Source organism: Neltuma alba, unplaced genomic scaffold (genome assembly GCF_004799145.2).
Source record: "Neltuma alba isolate B1F8T4 unplaced genomic scaffold, ASM479914v2 tig00012145_pilon, whole genome shotgun sequence".
Classification (NCBI taxonomy): Eukaryota; Viridiplantae; Streptophyta; class Magnoliopsida; order Fabales; family Fabaceae; genus Neltuma; species Neltuma alba.
Genome location: NW_021636694.1, coordinates 245,081 through 260,691, shown reverse-complemented (window position 1 = coordinate 260,691; position 15,611 = coordinate 245,081). Strand labels below are relative to the sequence as shown.

The 15,611-nt window shown below is 39.7% G+C and overlaps 1 protein-coding gene and 1 pseudogene across 1 annotated transcript; both read right to left on the bottom strand.

Annotated features, from left to right (window-relative positions):
* Positions 1 to 112: 112 nt before the first annotated feature.
* LOC114723542 (cation/H(+) antiporter 20-like) lies at positions 113 to 5,091 on the bottom strand (annotated as a pseudogene).
* A 5,391-nt stretch (positions 5,092 to 10,482) lies between these two features.
* On the bottom strand, positions 10,483 to 14,613 carry LOC114723558 (cation/H(+) antiporter 20-like). The gene is made up of 4 exons (XM_028909756.1): positions 14,353 to 14,613; positions 13,253 to 14,272; positions 11,115 to 12,074; positions 10,483 to 10,986 (listed from the first exon to the last, which is right to left on the bottom strand). Exons 1-4 carry the CDS (start codon positions 14,530 to 14,532, stop codon positions 10,576 to 10,578), a joined length of 2,571 nt encoding a protein of 856 aa, XP_028765589.1. The 5' UTR covers positions 14,533 to 14,613; the 3' UTR covers positions 10,483 to 10,575.
* Between the last annotated feature and the right edge of the window lie 998 nt (positions 14,614 to 15,611).

Sequence of the window (15,611 nt, the reverse complement as noted above, 5' to 3'; positions counted from 1 at the left end):
AGACGGACATTAAACCGCATAACTTGCATCTTCATAAAAGCATATGATGGCGTGTTTGAAATTGAAGCAGATGCACGGCGGTCATTGGCCAGAAATAAAAATACACATGCAGTTTTGTGAAACTTATAATGTAGATTATAGAAATCTCCAGGTAGGAGTTTATTTTTATACAGATATGACATTGCATATTTAGACAGACGACTCGATGGCTGTGACAGCATCTGTTGTAATGACGGATCTCATTTCTCTAGCGACTTTTTTGAGGCCAGTCTCGTTTGAATCTGCCAGATCTTGGTCCTGCACAACCAGCACTGAGCACGTAATGCCCTGACCTACAGAACATAAGAGACCTCCAATGGGTCCCAACTCTGCGTGCTCCATCTGTGAATCTTTAAGCTTAGCCTCCATGGCCGATCCCACACACTCTTGGCTCTTCCCCACTATTACCAGCTCGTATTCCATTCCCTTCCCTATTGCTAGTACCTCTTCCGTCGTGTTGCTTTCGTTCTTTTGTATGACTTCCACTCTCCCATTCCACTTAGTTCTGAAATCCGTCATGGCCGCGTCATCCAGCTCCTATGATATATTCATCGCAATCAATTTTTATCGACAAGTTAGTCATAGGTTCTGCTTCTTGTTAGATTCATAATGACAAAAATATATTTATATTACCTTCTCCGTTTCCGCATCGGAATTGGTTGCTGGTGAGTTGTGGTTTGATCTGCTATCGCCAACGAAACTCACAACAGAGAGCTTTATTAAAGGATGTTCTGCCATACGACTTCCCAGTTCTAGAACCTTCCGACCATCTGGCCCACCGGTGAAAACTATGCAGACCCTCTTGGCAGCCCTGGTGGTACCGGCCTGCGCTGCTTGCTCCGGCCGTGGACCCAACCCACAACGGTGGACCAGAACTGAAACAGGGCATGGTGCGTACTGAAGCACTCTCTGATTCACTCTCTCCATCCCTGTCCTATGTTCTCTACTGCGTCTTTCGTTGAACCATGAGGATGGAGGAAGAGCGATCGGTGAGTTCGACGAGATGCATGACGTAGAGTTTGAGCTGAGACCTGGTAGTGGCTCGGATTGATTCGATGAAGTTGATGAGGGAGGGTATGTTACCTGGTCCGTGGATACATGCGAGAACACGAAGGTCCTCTTGCATGTCGGAGAGAGGTGGCAGCCGGCGAGTTTTCTGGCCGTGGCTGATCTTAGAAGCAACAGTTCGTGCGGGTTTATAAATGGCCATCACGGTTGGGGTGGTCATGAAGGTTGTGAACAGAGCCATGAGCACCAAGATGGTAAACATTTCGTCGTTAAGGACCTGCCTCGTCAAATAAACAATGGTCAAAGTCTTACAACATTATTCCAAAATACTTCAGTCCTTAACATAAGATCTATCTAACTAATTTGATTAGATTAAGGAAGATTAGGTAATTAGTTAATTATAAAAAATGTGGCATGTTTTTCCTAAAACACCATAATCATCTTTCTTAATACCCCCTCTCTCTTCTACTTAATTATGATTGAAAGGTAATTTAAAAAATTGATAAATATAATAAATAGGTCTTATATTTAAGATCAAAACTAACTCAACAATTGAGTCATATATTAAAGAGTTGAGGAGTAACGTATTATATAACACCAATAATTAACATGGATTATTATGTCTTCATCGTAGACAATGGGCTTGATCATTTCATAATTAATATCACGGACATTTCTAATTGAGAACTGTTGGGTTAATTTAATTAATTCTTCAATTCTGATCTACCATATCCCAATATAATCTCCGAAGACTGTATCTGCTTTGACAGAATCAGGGGACAAACTGTTATAATCACCTTGTCAATTGTTAATCAGTTGTAGCGTAGCATCTTTTTGGCACCAATTATTACATAAAATGCTATATATCCTCCCACAATCTGTGATGGCGTATCTTAACACAGAAGTGTGAACTCGGTGTCTTGAGTTTTAACTAAAGAGAGAGCATAAATTAGCATGGATCAAAGATTAAAGATATGCAGATTCAATTCTCTTTTCCTTCCACCTACAGCAGCGATTTTTTTTTGGGGGGGGGGGGGGGGAATAAGAATGAGAATTTAAGAAGCTGGTTGATAAAGACCTCCCGTTAATAGCATTTTGGGGATGATCAGTGCATTACTCATGGCATCTAGAATCCATAATGATAGTAATCAATTTTTAATGGAAAGGATGAAAATGACAGCACGCGCTGAAAATACAGTTTTCTGATGCCCATTACAAAAGCAAAAGCCCGCATGTTTGTTCTTTCATCTCATCTTTCACTATGCCCTTATCTTATTAATTTGTATATTAGTTACATGCCTATCCAAGACACTTAACTACAACCTCTGATTTTTAATATAAGGCTCCATTTGATTTTTTTTGATTTTAAATATAAGAGCCAATTCACTTTGTCTCTTATACATATTCATTTTCTTTTTCTAAGATAGTCCTTCTAATAATAATAATTCTAACCAATGAACTTGATTGGCAAGGATATTTTAAGAAATACAACACGAATTTATTACAAATAATTAATTTAGCTTATTTTCTTAATATATTCAAATTAGCCAATTTATTCTTATATTTAAGACCAAAGGTAGTATATAATATCTCGTCCATTTAACAGTCACTTTTCTACCCTCATAAGAACCCACCCACATATATAGTCACTTTTAAAAAGTTCAGTGTTATATATACAACTTATATTTACATCTGAACTTACACTTTTCATCCGAATAATATCATGAATTAAAAAGTTATCACAAGTCTAAAATATATTCCCAGGAATTAATACGTGGCAAAATAAAACATAAAATCTGTAGTTTCCCTGTCGGAGCTAGAAATATATTGCAAGTGTGTTAAATAATTAAATTGTAAAACTAATTATTCATCGTAATCAATTTACTAGAAATTCATCTATTTGTAAAAATATATATATAATTTTTATCTAAAAGAAATTTTTTTCATGTGAACCAGAAATAGTTAGGCTTGTAATAAGTACTGCATTTAAGAAATCCGAGCTTGTGCAATATGGGTGGAGAAAAGATACAAAATACTCCTCCTATCCTTAATATAGGACCTAATTGTTAAGTTGATTTTGATCCTAAATATAAGACCTATTTATCATATTTATTAATTTTTTTTAAATTACTTCTATGGATACTCCCTCAACTATAATCAAGTAGAAGAGGGAGGGAGGATATTAAGAAAGATGATTATGATATTTTGAGAAAAACATATTATATTTTTTTATAATTAACTAACTTATCTGACCTTAATCTAATTAAATTAGTTAAATAGTGACCTAATCTAATTAAATTAGTTATAGTCTTATATTATATATCCAACACAAAAACTCGTGTTAATATTAAAGGGGAAATAAAATTCTGGAGAGACAATTGTACTTGCATGTTTACCCATGGCAATTAATTAACGTACGTACCTTCTTTTCTCTGCCAATGTTGAGAACGATAAGCTCCACCAAGCCTTTGGTGTTCATCAGCACTCCAAGAGCCAACGATTCCCTGGCCGGAATCATCCACATCATCCCCACCAGAAAGGTCCCAAAAATCTTCCCTGCACTCGCCGTCGATATGATCACCAACAATAGCCCCCACGCCTCCACACTCTTCAGCTTCCCCACATCAGTCTTCAACCCGCTCGACGCAAAGTACAACGGAAGCAGCAAGCTCGACACAAAATCCTCAATCCTCTTCGTCACCCTCCCTGCAAATTCACCTCCTTTGGGTATTGTAAGCCCAAACACGAACCCCCCAAATATAGAATGTATCCCTATTAGATCGGTCACGAATCCTGAAAGCAACACTCCTCCAAGTGTTAAACATATATAGGCTTCATCTAGGACCTCGTGTTCTCGTGAACACTGGCGGGCCACCCAGCTCATCATCGGCCGGACGACGAGTAACATGAAGACGACGAAGGCAGCGCCGGACATGAGAACCCAGATGGATATTAACGGGCTTCTGTGGCCTCCACCGGCTAGAGCCACCGCGAGGGCCAGCAAGATCCACGCGGCGACGTCGTTGAAGGCTGCGGCTGCCATGGCGGTTTCGCCCACCTGGGTTGTTAGGAGTTTGAGTTCTGCTAGGATGCGGGCGAGCACAGGGAATGCGGTGATGGAGAGGGAGACTCCCATGAACACGAGGTGCAGGATGTAGCCGTTGAAATGGATGACCTTTTGGAGGAGGAAAGTGACTCCGACGCCGAACAGGAAGGGGAGGAATATTCCGGCAAGGGCGATGCTCAGAGCTTGCTTGCCGCTGCGGCGGATGCAGCGGAGGTCGAGCTCCAGGCCCACCAGAAACAGGAAGAAGAGGAGGCCAATGCTGGCGACAGATTCAAGTATTGGAGTGCTCCATGGTGGGAAGACTAAGTGCATGAAATCTTTGTTGTGACCGATGCCTGAGGGTCCAAGTAAAATTCCGCCCTGCAATATTGCACATAGTATAATATTACATATCAACATCGCGCGTGTGTGTGTGAGATACACACACATGATAATCAGATGAAATGAAGAGTCAAGTTAACGCACAAATCAGAACAATTATAGTATCACTAAGTCCTGATGCAGAAGTTAATTATATATTGTCATGCCGTCACTTAATTCTGACCAAGCTAATGATTGACTACCACAACAATTTGATTAGAAATGGACTAAGATTAAAATATATGGGGGCAGGGCGCGCGTATCTCTTTCAGTGCTATCGACAGAGTAAAACTGAAGGAAGAAATGAGTTACGGGGCAAAATGAAGGCTCACAAGAATCTCGGCTATGACTTTTGGCTGACGGAGGGGTTTGAGGAGGAAGGCGAGGAAGCGGCTGACGGAGATGACTAAGATGGTCTGAACAATCAACAATGGGAAAGCAAAGTTCAAAGGGTTATCGCCCTGCCAGGCTCCGTCCGAGGACGTTTTGACGGTGGTGATGTTGAGCGTCATGGCGGTGCAATATGTATGGATCAGTATGAACACTGGGGGAACTTAAAAGACAATATGGCCAGCTGGGCGAGGGTGGTTAGTAGTGAGGAGTGTTAGAGGAGTCGGGTTTTATAGTGGATGAGCTTGGGAGCATGCATGCCAAATAGTTGCGCAATATTCATCCAGTGGTGCTATTGTTGTGTGATACTATAATGCACAAAAATGGGAAAATGGTGGGGGAATAAAGAGAGGGCCACAAATATAAGGTAAATAAATAGATGCACCCAAAAGCTCGCCCATTTTTCTGGCGTATCATCACCCTGACATCAACATCAGCCAGAGAAAAGGAATGCACTGATCCACTTGCTTGGGATTAATCATATAACCTTCTTCTCATCTCCTTCCCAAGAGCAAGGTTGAAATTCTGAAAGCTCATGATGATGATGATAGATATGCTCGTATTTGGCAGCCTGAGTCTCCTATAATGATGGCAATATCCACAACTACTCAATCCAGATATACAAACACATTATGAGTGTTCAATTACTTCTTGCTTGCTTATATGCAGGAGGAGTGATATATTTTAAGTGGTCAATATTTAATGATAACTTATTTGTAAAAAAATTATTGGGAAAAAACGAGTTATAAATATCAATTCAAATAGTTGCAAATAATGATTATGTTTTTAATCTATTTGTTATTTGCATGGTTACTAGGATCGAAGTATGTTAAAATAGCTAGTGTGGATTATCACTGAGGACAATACTTAAATTAAGTTGCTTATATTCATTATATTAAGTTTTCCCATCATACGTAATCATGTGTTTTATTTTTGAAATAATAGCATTTAGTTATTGGAAAAATCGACATATATAATGGATATGAGCAATTTGGACCCTTTTTTTCAATTATTAATTATTGATAAGGTTTAATGCATGGAATCTATGAAAGGTTAGTCGCACACATGTAAAGACCACAGCGCAAATACGCAATCCTCTGAGGCAAGTGATTTTCTATTACGGTTCGATCATGATGGGGAAAAAAATACTAATTATAAGACAATTGACTTATTTGAGGAATTAAGGAAGTAAGTTAATTTTATTTATATAAATAAATCCTTGCTAATTAAGATGGCTAAAACTATCATTATTAGAAGGATTATCTGGAAAAATGCAAATATAAAGAAAAAATGGATTGGGTCTTATAATTAGGACCAAATAAAAAGTCAAATTGGGTCTTATAATAAGGACGAGAGTAAAACGAGAAACATGATCATTTTTCAGCCATCACTTTTCATAAGAGCCCCAATCACTCTTTTAAAGAGTAGTTTATGTGGAATATTAAGGGGCGAAGACGTGAAGTATATTGTAAAATTTATCTGTTAAACCTTGTGGGTTAGTCATGTTTAATTTAGGCAACTCTAAAAAGTTATCGTCATCTGTACGGACACTTTGATCATAAATGGCTTCTTAATTTTTAATTATGTGCCTTAAGTAATATACTGTCTAGAATCAAGCCATCCATATCATCATTGTTTATTTATTTATTTAATGTTTGTTCACTACCCAGATTGGACGGGTGATAAAATACTATCCACGATATGATAGAATATACACACATACACCCACACATTATTGATTTCTATTCATTAAATAATGGAAGTGCCTTAAGTGCCTGCTTCAATAGAAGCTACACATGCATCCATAGCCTATCCTATATAATAACCTTAAGTGCTTAATCTTAGAGCTAATTTTAATTTTAATTTTAATTTGGTCTTAAACATGAGACCTCGATTTACTTTATTTCTTATATTTATTCATTTTTTTCATGGTAGTGCTTGTAATTGTTGCTCATGTTGAATATGTCATCAAATGATAATTCTAGCCAATACACATGATTAGTAAAAATATTTTAGAAAAAACTTTTTAATCTAATCAAATTAGTCAGCCAGCTCTTATATTAAAGACCAGAGGTATTATTACAATTATAATTATTATAAGAGATCAATCCCCATTTCAACGGTCTCTAGCGTTTTCGTAGAGTCATATTAATAAAAATATCGATAAATAATCACCAGATTTGTGAACATATAAATCATTGTTTAACTTAAGATACGGTGCTCGAATTTAATATATGTGCGGTTGTTGGAGGTGGCCGTGGGTGGTGGCTGGTGCATGATTGTTTAGTTACAATATGCTTCCATATCAAGCAAAATGGCGGTCTGATTTCCACCAAGCCACACAGCCAGTGGACTATGGGTTTTTTTTTAACTGCAAATAAATTCCGACCATGAAGATGCAAGAAGAACACGACAAGAGTTGTCTTGTCAAAACAAAAGGGCAAAATCTTAATTATATAATTAGTATTAAAGTTTAGATACAATCAAACGCATTTTAAACCTGGCTATTTGTCCACATTCGACTAACAGTACCTTGTACGGAAACTTGAAGCATTGGACTGATGGTCCTCAGCTCCGGATATAGAAGTCTAGACAGCTAAGCATGCATGAAATATTTTGACTGGCAGTAGAATTCTCAATGTTCTTAATTTAACAGCGTTAATTAATGCCTTCGTTTAATTACTAACAGAGGCCGGATTTTTAAAAAAGAGACTAATTCATCATAACGTGACGAATTGGTATTTAAATACTAGGAGAAGAAGTACCAGCATTTAGTAATTAATAATACCTCAATACTATTGTCTTCATAAAAAAAAAATGCATGTGCTTATCAAAACGTCTTCGCTGGAATAGAAGCCACCCGTGGTTTAATTAGGAAAGTCGTTTGTTTCATAATAAGACTTTTTCTTGTTTAATTAGGGAATATTTAACAAGATCCAGTTTCTCTTCCCGCATGAGTACTATTTTAACAAAATTCCAAATAAAAAAAAAAAGAAATTTTTAGATTTTCCGGATCATGAATAGTTTTCCCTTGAATATTCCTCGTTAGAATTTTTTTATTTAATTACCAAGAGAAAGAAGTTAAATAGCCCATTAAAAATAAATTATTTTAAAATGGAGGGAAATCGACAATTTGATTGCGAACAAATCTAAAATCAATTTTGCCTTAGCATGAGTTTTTAAATCGCGATTAACTTTTTTTTTTTATAGATTTTCTTGAAGAATAGATGTGGATGATTTATATTTGAAAACAGAGGAAGTAATCGTTTGGATCGATGTTTCTTTGATGGATGACTGGATAGTGTGATGGAGAAATAGACTGCTAGTGCTTGCGTTTGATGGAGAGCATTCATAAGGTCAAGCCAATTCCAACTTCCATGGCATGGAATTCCATTCCCTGTAGTCATGTATGTTTCGGCAAAGAACAACAATATTGGACTGCCAAAATTCCAAATCACTACCTCATATGCGAACATATTCCTTTTCACGGGGCAAAAAAATAACCAAGCAAATGCGATTATGGTTAGTTTCAGCCATATGACTGAACAAGTCACTGGATTACATTTGTGCGCGCGCGCTAATTAAAATTCCAAGGAAGCACATGTTCCCTTTTTCCTCCCAGAAATTAAAAAAAAAAAAAAAGAATTGAAGAGGCTATGTTAGAATATAATGGTTGAAAATGTCAAAGTTTGGCACCTTTTTGTCGTGTTTGGTTAGGGGCATAAATGGGATGAATATGCTTTTGCTTTGGGCGAAGATATTGGTGTCAAAAAGAGCAGAGGAATATTTCGCAGCCACTAGGGCCGCGCCTTCGAGCCGTCCCCTGTTCAATTCCCTTAATTATACATATATATGCCTTCCCTCAATTCTCAACGCCACGCCAGAAGTGCTGATTGGTCCATCGGCCTTCTACCATTTTCTGTCCTCCCGTCATATCATATCTGTTCCTTTGTATTTTACATATCCAGGAATAAGTCCCTCCCAGTTACCCTTTAAATGTTCGAATCCCGTGTTTCTGCCTTTTCACGAAATACAGAGCTACATCACGCATCAGATATTTAATTGCCCAAAATTGTGGTCCAGAATTTGCATGGGCTCCTAAAATGAAAGTTTAATAATGCTCAAATTTCACTTGATAATAATATTGCGTATTAGATACTGTAGAGAGTAGGGGTGAGCAAAACCGAACCGTAACCGAAAACCGAACCGAACCGAATTGAATTTCGGTTTTTCGGTTCGGTTATTTCGGTTTTCAGTTACATATTCGGTTTTTCTTTTCTTAACAATTCGGTTTCGGTGTTCGGTTCGGTTAGTAGAAAAAAAATTTCGGTTATAACCGAAAAACCAAAATAAATATATTATATATTTATATTTAATAAATATTATTATAATAAATATATATGTGGGTTTATGTGAACTTTTTAAATATATTTATATTCAATAAATATAGTTATAATAAATATTATTATAATAAATCACATCGAATGTTGAAATATTTATTAATTATTGGTTATAATTGTGTTTTATTATTATTTTTAATTTAAAATCACTTTTCATATCTATAATTTCGGTTAATTCGATTTCGGTTAGTTCAGTTAATCGGTTTCGGTTCGGTGTCTAAAATTTACTATATTCGGTTATTCGATTATTTCGGTTAGTATCGATAACCGAACCGAAAAACCGAATGCTCACCCCTAATAGAGAGTACATTTTTTTTATAAGTTTTATATCATCGATAGAATAGTTGTATTCGGCAAAAAAAAGAGGGAACATAATATATGTATGTATGTATATGGATTCCTCGAGGGGCGGTGATGGTATTGATAAACCTGTTTTTGTATTAACAGATGTAAAAGCACTTCAGAGATGTAAAAGCACTTGAGAGAATAAAGTTATTTGAGGGTAAGGAGTGATGAAAACAAAACCATAGTTTTAATACTAATTTTATAATATATGAAATAAATATGTAAAAAAATCTATCTCGATGTATAAAAAAAATGTTTTTAGAAAACACTCTTGTCAATAACCAAATGCTATTCTTTTAAAATTCGGATTCTTCCACCTTCCTGACATGATTAAGCAGCATAAACAGGACAGGATAGAGATAAATTAAGTATAGGTATATTAAATTAATTAATATACAATTTATTAACTGTACACAAAATGACAAAATGATTGGCACAGGTATAAGTATTACGATACGGGGACCGTAATTTTGTACGGCGAATGAGAAAGTGTTGAAATTAGGAGCAAGTGCGGGTTAAGTTGCAGGAGGAAGCAAGGCAGTGAATGGGCAAGCTATACACACGTCTCTCAATCCCGTGTAGAGATTCTGGGGGATTTGGGCTTTCTTTCAGGAGCTTCATTATCTATGGCGAATCAATAATGGAGGTCCAACCAACAATTGTTGGTTCAAGTAGAAGGGATTTGAGTATCTTAGTTTGATCTTTAAGGTGGTGTGTATGGAACAAATATTATTGAGAAGGGTCCAGGCTGCGGTGTTTGAATATTTTGATAGATTAGTTTCTCATCGTTTGGGTGGGAGAACACTCTAAGCAACTAAAAAACATAATGATGGAGGTCCAGAGCTGTATTATTTGTATTTACAACTCCAGAGCTACTAAATGGTACCAACAATCTTCCCAATATACTGACCGCTACGTACAATGGCGTGCGAGTGTTGACTTGAGACTTGCATGCCGTTTAATTCATTACACTATATCATTGTGGTTTGCTACTGATGATTCTTTGGCATTACCGCTACTGGAAGAATCCTGATGGTGCTGGCCTTTCAGCTCGCCGGAGGACTTGGACAGGGGGGCCTCATCTGCCAGTGCCACGTCATGTTGCTGAACCACCAGCACTGAGGCCTCCACCCCGTTCCCCGACGACGCCAGAATGTCCCCTATCGGCCCTAACTCCGCGTGCTCCGCTTGCCTCTCCGCCAGCCCCGCCACCATCCTCGAAGGAAACCTCCCCTTCCCCACCACTATCAGATCGTAACCCCCGCCCCTCCCTATCGCCATCACTTCCTCCACTATGCTGCTCCCCACCTTCTCCACGTACACCGCCACTCCTTCCCATTTGCTTCTGAACTCCGCCACCGCCGCCTCATCCAACTCCTGCACCAGCCAACACATCAGATAATAAAAAATTAAAAAAAAATCAAATGTCAAGTATATTTCAATTCTAATAATAATTCCCTGGTTAATTATTGATCTCTCATGGGCTTCATTCTAATTTGGATTACCTGCTCCGTTTGACGGTTCATTTTGGCGGTGGAGAAGCTGTAGATATTGTCGCTGCTGTTCTTCGGTGAATGGCGGAGCACGAGTTCGCTACTTCTGGAGGCATCCCACTCCGGGTCAACGAACCTCACCACCGTAACCTTAACCACCGGATGTTCGGCCATTCTTGAGCCCAATTCCAAGGCCTCTCGATCATCGGGCCCACCAAAGAACACGATACAAACATTTTGGGCCATGCTTACATTTGGGCCTGGAGTTTTGTACCCGTCCCCAAACCCACGGTCCACCAGGACCCCCACAGAGCAAGGCGCGTTCCTCAGCACTCTCTGGTTCACGCCTCTCCACGCATGGCCCACATTCCCCATAATCTCGTGAGAATGACTCCTTTTGTCCTCATCCTCCTGCTCCACCTTCCTCCATTGCTTGTGGAAGGGCAAGATGATCATGGTCACCCTCTTTTCCTCGGCCACGTGGCAAATGTCCTCGTGCATGGTGGCCAGAGAGGAGATGGCGGTCGTTGGCCGAACGGAGACTCGGCCCAGTTGGCTATAGGCCTGGAAAGCCCCGGCCAGCGGGTCGTGCCAGTAGGCGCCGTGGTAATGGCTGAAGAAAGGGAAGCCATTCTTGCGAGCTCGTTGAGCCATGATAATGGAGGAAGAGCGTTCGGTGAGCTCCACGAGGTGCATGATGAAGAGCTTGAGGGAGGACTTCTTGGTGCTGCGAGTGGACTCGATGAGGCTGATGATGGAAGGGACGTTGCCGGGGCCATGGACGCAGGCGAGGACTCGGAGCTGATCGGAGACGTCGTTATTGGAGTCGGCGGTGAGGTCGCCGAGCTTGCGGTGGGTGCGGGAGGAGATGCCACGAGCGGGTTTGTAGATGGCCATGACTGTTGGAGTTGTGATGAAGGTGGTGAACAGAGCCATGAGGACTAAGATTGCGAACATCTCGTCGTTTAGAACCTGTGATGTGAACAAGGGACAGATCATGAGTTAGATGTTTGCCCTGCTATGTCATTTTGTCACTATTGTGCGAAAATGTTGGAAGGGGACTATGGGATTAGGATGTTGTCGTTTAGTGGAGATGAAGACTTGACCCTTCCTTATTTATTTTTTTAAAGAGAAAATAAAAGAAATTAGGCCATGAACGGCACCTGTTCTGTTCTCCGATGATTAATGAACATAGGCGTAAATCAGCTCCAGGAGAAAAAAAACAAAAATTGAACATAGACGTAAAGTCAAAGACGGAAAGAGCCTCACGGGGAACGAGGCGTATTAATTTTGTGTTTTGACTTTGCCACGTGAACCGCCCACTGGCATAGTGCCCTCCCTAGAACCTGGGCGCGCGACGTAGTTACAGCTCACTATAAGACTTCCTTTTGCTTTTTTTTTTTTCTGGCAAAATATAAGAAATGTTGGTGCTGGGATTGAATGAACTAAAATGACTATTTTTTTGACCCTTGACCATAACTATCCTTCAATAAACATAGAGATAAAGGAAAAAACGGTACTTAAATATTCAGACCACTCTTAAAAATTCCAACTACCTAGCCAAGATTAAAGAGGATAGTTAATAATCTAAAAGGCAACTTTTTAAATTCATCCCTGCTTAAGAGCATAAATTAAAAAAATGGTTCTTAAAAATTGTAAATAAAGGTCATTTTTTAAAGGCAAAAAAAAAAACCTCGGCAAGCTTTGTATGGGAAGCAACTAATATACATAAGATCATTAATTTATTTTCATAGATGACTAATATTTAGAACCAGAATATGTGAGCGAATGGGCTTTTGAATTTTCACTTCCAAATTTAATCTTAATCCATTCCACATTTTTTTTTCAAAAAAAAAAAATCAGTTCTGAATAGCAGGAATTAAGAGCGGGTTGAAACAAAGGATGCATAGACGATCCTCTTCCTCTATATGGGATGCTTTGAAAATGCAGACACCACCCAAAAAAAAAAAACCTAAGTATCAGACTTGTACGTCCTCTTCATCACTATTGAGCCAACTGAATTGTCTTATAATCATTCATTGCATATTTGTATGATCATTTACAATCTGTACATGACACAAAATTCATGTTGAGTGCGATGAGCAGAACAGAGCAAAGGAAAGCGTCAAAATACAGCAAAGGAAGCTGACCTTTTTTTCCTTCCCAATGTTGAGTACGATGAGCTCCACCAGTCCTTTGGTGTTCATGAGCACACCCAAAGTCAGAGCCTCTCTCGCCGGCATCCTACACAGTACTGCCACCACGAACGTGCCCAGTATCTTGCCGGCGCAGGCTGTCGATACCACCAGAACCAGAAGCCCCCATGCTTCTGCGCCTCTGATTTTCGCCACGTCCGTCTTCAATCCACTAGAAGCAAAATACAGAGGAAGAAGCAAGCCAGAAATAAAGTCCTCGATCCTTTCTATTAACCTGTCTGCGAAATCACCGCCCTTTGGAATGGTTAACCCGAACACAAAGGCCCCGAATATGGAGTGGATCCCAATGAGGTCCGTCATGAATCCTGAAATCATCACTCCTGCCAGTGTCAAGCAAATATAAACTTCGTCCACCGCGTCGTGCTCCGACGAGCACCTTCGGGCCACCCATTTCATTACAGGTCGGATCGCGACCATCATGAATATCACAAAACCAAGCCCCGATAGCAAGACCCAGACCGATACCAAAGGGCTCTTCTGGTTCCCGGCGTCCCCCGCGAGAGCGACGGCTAGCGCGAGCAAGATCCATGCTGCGACATCGTTGAATGCTGCGGCGGCCATTGCAGTCTCTCCAACGTGGGTGGTCAGCAGCTTGAGCTCGGCTAGGATACGAGCGAGCACAGGGAATGCGGTGATGGAAAGCGCGACGCCCATGAAGACAAGAAATTGAGCGAAACCGACCTTACCGGCTCCGTCGACGGTTTTCCGGATAATGATGGAAACGCCGAAGCCACAAACGAAAGGAAGGGAAATTCCGGCCACCGCAATGCTAAGAGCTCTTCGACCACAGCGGCGAATGGAGTTGAGGTCCAACTCGAGTCCAACGAGAAAGAGGAAGAAGAGAAGACCGATGCTGGCAACGGATTCAAGTATGGGAGTGCTCCATGAAGGGAACACACGGTGCATGTAGGTTTCGTTCCTTCCAAAAGCCGAGGGGCCCAGTACGATTCCTCCCTGTAGAAGAAAATAAAACAAAGTGATCAACAAATAATTTTGTGAGGAGAACATGAAGTTAGAGAGAGACAGAGACATACGACGATCTCAGCGATGACCTTGGGCTGGCGGAGGGGCTTGAGGAGGAAGGCGAGAGAGCGGCTAACGAGGAGGATCAAGGTTGTTTGGATGATGAGAAGCGGGAATGCGTAGTCCAAGGGATTATCGCCCTGCCAGGCTCCATCCGACGACGTTTTGATGGAGGTTATGTTGAAGGCCATGGCTATGCCTCTGCCTCAAGATTCAAGAAGAAGAAGACGACGACGACTTGTCAGAATAGCATGGAAAAGTGATCCTTTGATTTAAGAAGGCATTAAGGCGCGGCGTGTATTTATAGACGGTGGATGTTAATGCTCGCGCTCTTATACAGATTCTGGGTGTCAGCAATTAAGATACCTGACACTCAGCGTTACTTGGATTACCAATAGTAAAAATACCCCTCCAATTCACGATATGGGCTCTCTTTAAAATATATATATATATATATGTTATAATATATATTCGATTTGAAATTTTATCATTCGGTGACTTTCATTTATTTGCCATCTTTGGTCCTTGCACGTAATAGGTAAACCTGACCTTACCTATAGCAACATTTACATTTCCAAGTGAAAAAAGTATTTAATTTTTGTCCTTTCTTGATTAATTTTACCATAGAAAATATTATTGAGAGGTGTTTCCATCCCTAATCTGACTTCTATACAGTATATATGTGAAGGTAGATCCTCCCCGGCCGTATGCTCGATCCCATTTGTGTATTTATTAACTGTTTAATGTTAAATTAGATAGATTAAATAGAAAATTAGACGAATAGATGAGATTAAGTGCAGAGCGGAGTATGAAGAGAGAGTATGGAGAAGATTCAAATCCCACTACACACTGCCCTATTTGTGTTTTAATGCCTCTCAAGAGCGTGACTAGGTAACATTATCGTAATTTGCTCCTAAAACAGAAAGTGGAAGGCAGGAGGAAAGATGCTTCCATTAGCATATCAATGTATTTGAGCCAAAAGCACTAGCAAGGATTATTTTCCCCGCCTCCCGCTTTCTTTTCTCGGAACGCCTGCCTTTTCCTCCTGAAGGAGAATAATTGTTTATGCAGAGCCCATGGTTTTTATTTTTAAGACCAGTAATTAAGACGGATAATTATGTTTATTTTAAACGGCAGAGAAGTGGAGATGTTTCTGGCTGTTGACTTTGGGAGGTCCACTATGATGAGTTATGCATTTGGAAGAAGTAATGATGATGACTGAGACAATATAGTAGCCATTAAAACGAATCTATATATGTACTGTCTTGAG

Coding starts and splice junctions, on each gene's coding strand:
- LOC114723558 (XM_028909756.1), bottom strand. CDS start 14,532: ATGGCCTTCAACATAACCTCCATCAAAACGTCGTCGGATGGAGCCTGG. Junction 14,273..14,352: donor AGGTCATCGCTGAGATCGTC/GTATGTCTCTGT, acceptor TTTCTTCTACAG/GGAGGAATCGTACTGGGCCC. Junction 12,075..13,252: donor ACATTGGGAAGGAAAAAAAG/GTCAGCTTCCTT, acceptor TTCACATCACAG/GTTCTAAACGACGAGATGTT.